Consider the following 9,552-nt stretch of genomic DNA (forward strand, 5'->3'; position numbering starts at 1 on the left):
ATTCTAATCGAGGACCCGAGATCTTGTTTAGAAAAAATCAAGCATGTACCACTTGAACCAACCACCCGTTGGTGACTTCAAACATATTTAATCCAAATATTTGATAAATATCTTATTATATTCATTATTTAATTTAAAATCTAAGTATACAAAACAATTAAGTGAATTAAATAATAATAAAAAATAAAAATAGTTAATTCAATTTAGGTCGACATAAAATTTCTAAAAAGACTTTTACCCTTCAATTCAAATTTTCATTCCTAATAATAATCAAAGCTAGGAGTTGTGAAAACGCGTATGGATGGATAGCCAAGTCAATACACGAAAGCTGAGAGGCAAGGCAAGAAAGAGCTACTTCTAGTTCTATATAACCAGAAAAGCACTTTACTCTGCTCACACACACACCCCACCTACCAAAACCAAACACCAAAACAAGAAACAGAAAAAACCCAATATCACAAGCATTTTCACAAATGGGTGGTGGGCGCAGCGCGATGCCGTTGATGATGGTGGCTCTGGTCTTCACGATCGGTGCTATCTTCTTCAGCACGGCACAGGCACAATCTAGCATCCCCTCTTGCGCTCAGAATCTGATTCCGTGCGCTGATCACCTCACGTCCACGAACCCACCTGCTTCCTGCTGCGACCCAATCAAGAAAACAGTTGAAACTCAGCTCACATGTCTCTGCAACCTTTTCTATTCCCCTGGCTTGCTTCAATCTTTCAATATCAGTACCGATCAGGCTCTTCAGCTCAGTCGCCGTTGTGGTGTCACCAGTGATCTCAGTAGCTGTAAATCTGGTAAGAAATTGAACAATTGGTTTTTCTAGCTCTGGAATTTGTATTTCTTGTGCCAGAATGTTTGAATTGTTTGCTAGATCTAGTAACAAAAATGGACAAATTAAGAGAAGAATTGTCTCAAATTCTCAAATTTATTAAATTTGCTCTTTCTTTTTTGTTTTAGCGTTAGAGCCAACATTAACATAACAAAAATGAAGACATTATTAATTCGCTAGGTTGATTTTAACGTGAATCGAAATTGTAAGATTATAACAGGTAAATTTATATTAATTTCAACGAAAATAGAAGGTAAAACACTAAAACTAGTGTGTGCTGTACTGATTTGACTTTTGAGTCCCCAAAGATGTGAATGTGATGCTGCTCTGGCACAATAATAATAACGATTTATTTGCACTTTTTAATTATTAGGAATATAATATGGGTTGATTATATATTATATGTGATTTTTTGTGCTTTTTGAGGTTGATGTAGTTATGTGAATGTGATGCTGTGAATACATTAATTTTATCGTTTTGATTTGTTTTTCTTTTAAAATTTGAACAGGGTCAGCACCATCACCTGCTTCCGTGCCCCCACCAGGTAAGAACCGATCATGTTTAATTATTTGTTTTTATTTTTATAAGTTTTAAATAAAATATATTTATTTTTCCGTGATGAGCTCCATTTATGCGGTAATAGTTTACTTGACTATAACGTGTATTGTTTCTTTAAAAAAAAGACTATAACGTGCATTGCATCCAACAACTAATAAAATATTTTTAATTTGCTGGCAGAGACACATAATAGATGTGAATAATAAATGATGGAAAGAAAACAAATATTAGGAAAGTTATTGATGTCTTTTGTACCGATAATACCCTCAATTCCAATATTGTAAGGTTTAATTGTTTTATGGTTTGATCGTAACACTCTTAATTACTTACTATATTAAAAAGAAAAAATATAATCCCTCCGTTTCAAAATAACTGTGCATTTAGAGAGTAAATATTTGTTCCATACTAACTATATACTTAGAATTTCAATGAAGTATTAAATAATTGAAGTTTTTCCATATAATGCCCTTATAAGAATAATAATAACAATAATAAATGAAGAGAGATACCACTTTAAAGGGTAAAATAGAAAAATAGATATTATGTTTTAAGAATTAACAAAATTAATTGCATTTCTTAATATCTGCATCCTTTCTAACTTGGCACTTATATTAAAACGGTGGAAGTAATTATTAGTTGAGTAATTAATGATGATACTTTCAAAAAAAAAAGGAATTAATGATTATAATAGTGATAGATGAAGATAATAGTGGTAGTCTGGTAGACAAGAAATATAGTAGTATTAAATGTGAATATGAATGGAAAAAAATGTTACGAATAATGTTATGTTGCATGCATGAGTTTATACCTAAGATAACAGGCAATATGACATGAAAATTTGAAAATTTTGTTTCAATTAGTAAAGTCTAAAATTACGATAAATGTCCAATCTCTTTTTCTTACTCAAACTCTCAACCTCCATGACCTTAACCATTAACCCTTCAAACTCCACCCTCTCATCACCACCAAAAGTAGGTGAAAAGTTATGGGAAGTGTTTGAGGAAAAGAAAACAAAGAGAAACGACCCCTGACTCTGATCACGGGCTTGGTAGCTTAAAAAATACAAAAAATAAACATGGACATGTAACAACGTAAATGGCGCTTTCAAAACAAAACAAAAAAGAACGTAAATGACACGACCCATCTATTTCAAATCAAAATTCAAATTAATCGGCAAAATTCCAGACCGCGGGCCTACAAATTTGACTCTTCTTTAATTCACACCCAAAACTACTCCTAAGCAATAGGAAGGCTCTTAGTAAACGTCAATGCAGAACGTAGTATTTTAATTTGATTAATTAACTTATGTGCTTGGCCTTATATGGTAAAGAATAAATCGATCATGTGCCAAGTGCAATTATTACAATTTCTTAGCTCATAAACCTGTGAATTTTTTACTTGCAGCAACACCAGGAAGTGACAAGGGAAGTAGTGCTGGCAGAGTCTCATTCGCCGGGGTTTCTACCCTTCTTTTACTTTGGTCATCTATGCTGTTTAATTAGGAAGGTGCTAGTTTCCTTCTGCGGAAGCTTCTCGTATATTGGAGTTATCTATGTATTCTCATGCATTGACTATTTAGCTATTTGATTGTATTTGCTTTTCATTTTCTATATTTATTTAGAAAATTATGATTCAATTTAGTCAAAAGTTTATTGTGTGAAAGGGCATTGTTTTAGTCAAGTTCAGTTTATAGACTTATTTGTAGTGTTTTCGGTCCATTTGTATGAAGCGGCTATGAATTTTATTCTTATCACGCTCTGCGCGAACTTTCTCTCAGGAAAAAAAAAACTATTAAAAGTTGAAACGAAAATGAAATTTGAAGAATAATTTCAAAATGTGCTAACAAATGCTTCTTAAATTTCTGGAACTATTTAGAAACTTAGGAGCGTTTTAGAAAATTATGTACTTAAATAAAATTGATAAGGATAAGGATACATGCATGTTGGGATGGTAGGAAAAGTATCTCCTAATTCTTTTCTTGGTCAACAAAGGATCACTATGATGGGGGCATTCCATTAGATAGTCCAAAGGGTTTCTTGAAAAGTCATCAAAGAAACAGAAAACTGAAGCAAATAACACGAATAAAAGAAGAAAACGCAAAGAGCAAGCATGTCCCCTCGCACCACTGAAAAGTTGTAACTTGACTGTTTCTACCTTAAGGACCAAAAAGAAAATTGTCATGTTTTCACTCGAAAAAAATTAAAAAGGTTTATGATCTGTTGCTATACGAAACTTGGAGGAGTTATGGACTTGTGAAACTTAAGTGTGTCAAACAACTAATTATCTTAGAAGTTTAAAATATGATCTAAGGATCATATATGAATAATTTTATATAATTATTTCTAACACAGCCCTTCACACCAGTGTTTGGGTTTGAAGCGTGAAAAATGCACATACCCATCTTCTATGTGTTTTAATTCAATTTTTTATCAGTAGAACTCACTTCTAAGAACTAGCATTGGAGATGCTCTAAGGTGTGTGTTCTAGAACTGATAATGAAAGATGAGTGTATATTAGTGACATGTAGTTGTTCGTCGGTTGGTTTCAGTCGAACTCGGGCCAAAATAGTTGGTTTTATCGGGTGTAAAACATCAAAACACTAGACTTGCCACCGACCAATTAATGGTTAAGGCTTATTCGAGTTCAGTTTGCACGGCTCACGGATTTGTCGGGTGGGTTCATACGGGTTGTTAATCCTAAAAAAAATTCATACAAAAAGATGACACTTGAAGTTGGCTCTGCCTTGACAGTGCATGACGCTGACATAGAATGAAACTCAGCTTGGATAGATCTCACTTATCTGAATGAAGGAACTCTTAGACAAAACCTCACTAGCTTTTAAGGACCCATTCAGATTCATGATTGTTAAAGAGTAGAGAAAAGTTTAAGGGAACAGACAAGTTAGGAAACAAAGTTAGTAGTGGGGATAATGTGAAGTTGTGAACCATTTAAATGAGTTTTAGGGAAGAGATGGTAATCGGTCGGACTCAGGTCAAAATAGTCGATTTTTTCGGGTGAATAAACATCAAAACACTAGACTTGTCAACGACCGATTAAAGGCTACAGGGTATTCGGATTTGGTTTCTCGGGTGACGGTTTTGTCGGGTTAATCGGGTTTTCAGTCAGTAGTGATTTTTTGGACAGCTCTAGTGATAGGTACTAATAAAACAAATACACATAAAATTACATGGATAAGTTAGTGATGATTATATATAGACTATTTTCTAATGTGTACTTATTCTATCAATATATTTGCATAATGACCCCGGCCCACTTTTATTTAGCTAATTTCAATGATGGCTCTACTTTCATTTCACTCACCCGATTTAAGTGTTCTCCATTTTCAAATTTTTCATATTCATCTTCGTCAAACGATCACTACAAAAACTTACACTCAATATCACTCTATTTCCACCCCAAAATGATTATTTTATTAAGCCAAAAATGTATTAGATAAAAGTACAATGGGCACTTCACTGGTAAACTGGTGAAGTCTCTATTAATCTCACTCTACCCTTCCATATGTGCCTGAATCATTGCATCTCAACCACATTCTGCAACTAGTGCCTGCTCCGCCCCGGCTCCAGGGCCGGTCCTGGACCTGTGCAGGCAAGCCAACAACCCAGGGTCTCCTAAAAGAAGGGTCCCAAAAAAAATTCCTTGTTTTTATAACTTATTTTTTTTCGTTGCAATGGGTCATTTCTTGGGCCTGTTTGGGACTTTAACACGAAACTTCATGAAACCAAACAACAAGTTTTACCACCGAACCACTTGTTGGTTTGATTATTGGAATCGTTTTTTAATTATTATATTTTAACTTTATATAGCATTTAATTTTTATTACAATTTAAATAGATAATGTTCTTTAAAAAAAATTATTTGGGGTCCATTTTTATTATTTGTCCAAGGCCTCCAAAATGTCGGGACCGGCCCTGCTCCAGCCAATCTATAGGCTATCTTTGTTCTTCATGAGAGATATGGCAACACTAATAACATAACGTTCCTCAAGAGTATAGATTTTCCAAACTTCACAAGAGATAAAGATGCTACCTTTGGCTGTTTTCTTGGATCCATGACAACATATAAAAAGCAACAATTCCTTGATTTCACGTAGCTTGAGAGGGATACGATGACCACTATCTAGACTCATCATCAGTTCTGCTGCAGCGATCTCTATTCATTTTTTCATCATAAAAGCTCTCACCTTTTTGCAGGGAAGATGCACACGGTGACAATTGTCATAAAGCTCTCACATTTGTTGTGGTTGTCGAATCTTCGGTGGAGATAGTTGCAATTGGGTTTTCCTCTTCCTTTCTTTTGTCCTTCCTCTCTAGCAAAGTCTCTTTTCTTTTGTTGGGAGAGATAGAGGAGCTCATGGGCCGAGGAGCAAGACACCAATAGATCTTGACGACACACCTTAACTCAAAACCTTAAGACATTTAGGTTTATGGGTCACATCTCTTATAAAGTCTTCTCCTCACCCACACTTAACCAATGTGAGACTCCAACTCCGCACTTGAATTCTCAACAATCTCCCCCTCAAATGCGAGTAATTACCACATTATCATGGCTCCCCTCTGCGGAAGCATATCCACCCTTGTACCTCCGTTTGCTGCCAACGGAACCCGCCGTCTAGCCATACTGCTAGGATGACTTTCGACACAGGGAGTCGTTACCATGGTCCCACGAACCATCGGCTCTGATACCACTTGTTGGGGGAGACAGAGGAGCCCATGGGCCGAGGAGCAAGACACCAAGAGATCTCGACGCCACATCTTAACCCAAAACCTTAAGGCATTAGATTTATGGGTCACATATCTTATAAAGTCTTCTCCTCACCTACACTTAATCAATGTGGGACTCTAACTCCGCACTTGAATTCTCAACATTTTTTGCATTTAAGTGATCTTCAATGCTTTGGATGATCAAATTTTTACTTAATGTGATTTTTATATTGTTTCGCTTCAAGGCTCTTTCCCTTTACAGGCTTGATTCAAATTCTAGATTATAGATTTGCAGGTGTGAGAAAGAGGTGAAGAATATAGTGAATTGAAGACTAACTGAGTAATAATTAATGGTTTTGAATAGCTAATTTAAAATTATAATAAGTTTATAACCTTAATTATTGAAAAAGAATATTTACTTGTGTAAATATATAACTGATACATAGGGTGGCAAAATAGGCTTGGTCTGCTAGCTAACCCGTTTGACTCACCTTTTTTGGTGGGTTGGGTTGAGACTTTAAACCTAAATCTTGAAAGTGGGTGGGCTCAACTCAACCCACATTTCGGCGAGCTAATGACGAGTTAAATTAAGTCAGCCCGCCATTGCATATTTTCACCCATATTTGTAAGTTATGTTCTGTCTAAAAATTTCACGATTGCATAACATTATTGTTTATACTTGTTGGTTGTTTAATATTCTCTGAATCTTATTGATGATTGTATAGACATTTATTGATGTTAAGAAGGTTAAAAGAGTGCATATCGAAGAAAATGTGACATTTACCAATGATTTGATAAAGGTCATTAACGCTTACACTTGATAGTTGCTATTGATGTTACCGTTACAATTTCAAATAACAAGACATGGTAAGTATTAGTTTGATATTTTTCGTTGGCGTGATTTTCTTGTTGAGTTCACAACCTTTAAAGATAAAGAACAAATATAACATTGTGATAATTCAAATTTCTACATGTAAAAAGTGAGAGATTTTCTTAAAATTACTCATTGCGAAACCATTTTTTTATTTCATTACTTATCAGAGTGTGCCAACATGCCGACCTGAGTTGGATTGAGACTTTAAACTCGAATATAAAAAATGGATCAGCCCGACCCATATTTTGACGAACCAATGGGGGTTCAAGCCAAGCCCGCCCTACCAACTCATATTGTCGCCTCTACTGATACATATCATTCTGTACTATATCTATAAAAATTTAATATGATTAAAAATAACATGTGTCAATTTTATAAAGATAAAGAACATATTTAATCTAAAAAAGGAATGGTTTAACATTAAATGAGATTATAAAATTATTATAATTTAAAGTACTATATTTAACACTTTAAAAAATAGTATATTTAACGATAAAATTAATGAGCGCCGCTAGGGTTTGTGTCAACGCCAGGGTTTCTGAGCGCCGCTGTTGACTGTCGGCAAGCCTAGCGCTGGGTCAAGAAGTTTTCTTTTCTTGGCATCTCGACTTCCCCACGTCAGTTTGGGGTTTCTTTTTCTGGTTTTCTGGTTTCTCAATAGAGGCTTGATTCTTCCGCTTGTCACAATACTTGCACTCGGCTTCTGTTCCTAGTCTGCGATCGATACACTGTGGTAGCCATGGGTGACCATATTGACGTCGTGCTTGATGGAGACGAGAATGAGATACTTGATGAGGGGGCGTTGGAAGTTGAACCAGCCCTCAAGGAGGATGTCTGACTATTGGGGAAGGTGCTCACCGAGGCGAAGGTGGCAGCAGGCCCCTTGCGCGCAACCATGAAAATTTTATGGGAGTCTCGAAACTGCATTGAGGCTCACCACGTAGGTTCAAACCTCTTCCTGTTCAAGTTCTCAACCACGAAAGACAGGGACTTGGTGCTGAAATCAGGTTCGTGGTTCTTTGATCGGCACATGCTTGCACTTAATGCTTTCGACGTCAACGTTAACCCGGAGGATACCCCGATGATCCAGGTTCCTTTCTGGGTGCAGATCCACGACCTGCCCTACTCCTTCCGAACAGAACATGTCGCCAAGTATTTGGCGAAGAACTTTGCTGGTTTTCTCGATTGGGACAAGAGAACGGACGGCGAGTGCCACCGGATTCGAGTATGGGTGAAGCTGTACACGCCGCTGAGGAAAGGCCAGTTTGTGGAGCTGGCCGGAAAGGCACTCCTCAAGGCTATTTTTAAGTATGAAAAAATTTATGATTTCTGTTTCAGATGTGGCCACCTTGATCATATGGAAAAGGATTGTGTCATGGTGGCGGTGGCGAACTAAACGCAACAGCGTTTTTGTGCGTGGATGAGAGCTGCTTCACGACCTCATAGTGTCTAGAATGTGGCAATGGGCGGTGGCAATAGGCATGGTGAGCAAAGGGCCAAGGCACGGGTTGCACAGCAAGTGGGTGGGCCTGAAAAAGGGAAAAAATTGCTACAGAGGAAAGCTTTGAACAGAATGATGGGGAGGCGGAGCTTAGTGAAGAACAAATGCTATCAGTACTTGGATAATGAGAGGGGACTTGACTTTGACTTTAACAAGGTCTTTGAGAAGAAACATGGGGGGCAGCAAAGGTATCAAGATTGGAAAGGACCAGGAGGCAACACAACACTTGGTGAACAACAGGAAAAGAACAAATGCGACTTCTTCCGCATTTGGGACAGTTTACACGGGGATATCCCCAACTTTGAAGAAGTTTAACTCTGACAATGGATTGGGATCGGCGGCGGCTGTGGATCAGCCCCGCCCACCTCAATAAGGATTTTATCGTGGAATTGCCGTGGGCTTGGGAACCTGGAGGCAGTACGGGCTCTTCGTCAGCCCATCCACTCTGAAGCTCCCGATGTTGCTTTTCTGATGGAAACAAAACTTTACACTTCAGAAATGCTTCGACAGCGTGGGGTTGGTGGTTTAGGTAATATTTTCCCGGTCCAGTCTGCAGGACGTGGGAGAGCACGAGCTGGTGGTCTTTGCTTCTTGTGGCGAGAGGAGATTGAGGTAACTATTATAAATGCTTCACTTCATCATATTTTATTTAATTTGGTCCATCAAGACCATCCTACTATGTCTATGCAGGTGTATGGCTTCCCGGAAGCGCAAAATAAATGGAGGACTTGGCAGATGATCCGTCGTGTGAGACCGGAGGAGATGATTCCATGGTTGTGTATTAGAGATTTTAATGACATACTTTCCCCATCGGACAAGCTTGGGGGTGACCCACCTGACTTAGGTCAGATGCAAGTGGCGAACCAAGCTTGTGCTGATTGTCGGCTATCTAGGTTGGATGCTTCAGGAAGCTCTTTTACTTGGGTAAATAATCGTACAAGAGTTGGGAGAGTGGAAGAGCGACTTGATTACGTGCTGATAAATAGAGCTTGGGAGGAGTTGTGGCCCTTTACGTGAGTATCCCATTTGATTCGGCATCAATCAGACCATAGCCCTATT

General features: G+C 37.6%; 1 protein-coding gene across 1 annotated transcript; it reads left to right on the forward strand.

Moving 5' to 3' along the window:
- Nucleotides 1-328: 328 nt before the first annotated feature.
- On the forward strand, nt 329-3,056 carry LOC130712744 (non-specific lipid transfer protein GPI-anchored 7-like). Its single transcript, XM_057562564.1, has 3 exons — nt 329-801; nt 1,345-1,380; nt 2,799-3,056. The coding sequence occupies exons 1-3, from the start codon at nt 474-476 to the stop codon at nt 2,894-2,896; spliced, it is 462 nt and encodes a 153-aa protein (XP_057418547.1). The 5' UTR covers nt 329-473; the 3' UTR covers nt 2,897-3,056.
- Nucleotides 3,057-9,552: the final 6,496 nt, after the last annotated feature.

The sequence above is a fragment of the Lotus japonicus genome, chromosome 4, assembly GCF_012489685.1.
Source record: "Lotus japonicus ecotype B-129 chromosome 4, LjGifu_v1.2".
Classification (NCBI taxonomy): Eukaryota; Viridiplantae; Streptophyta; class Magnoliopsida; order Fabales; family Fabaceae; genus Lotus; species Lotus japonicus.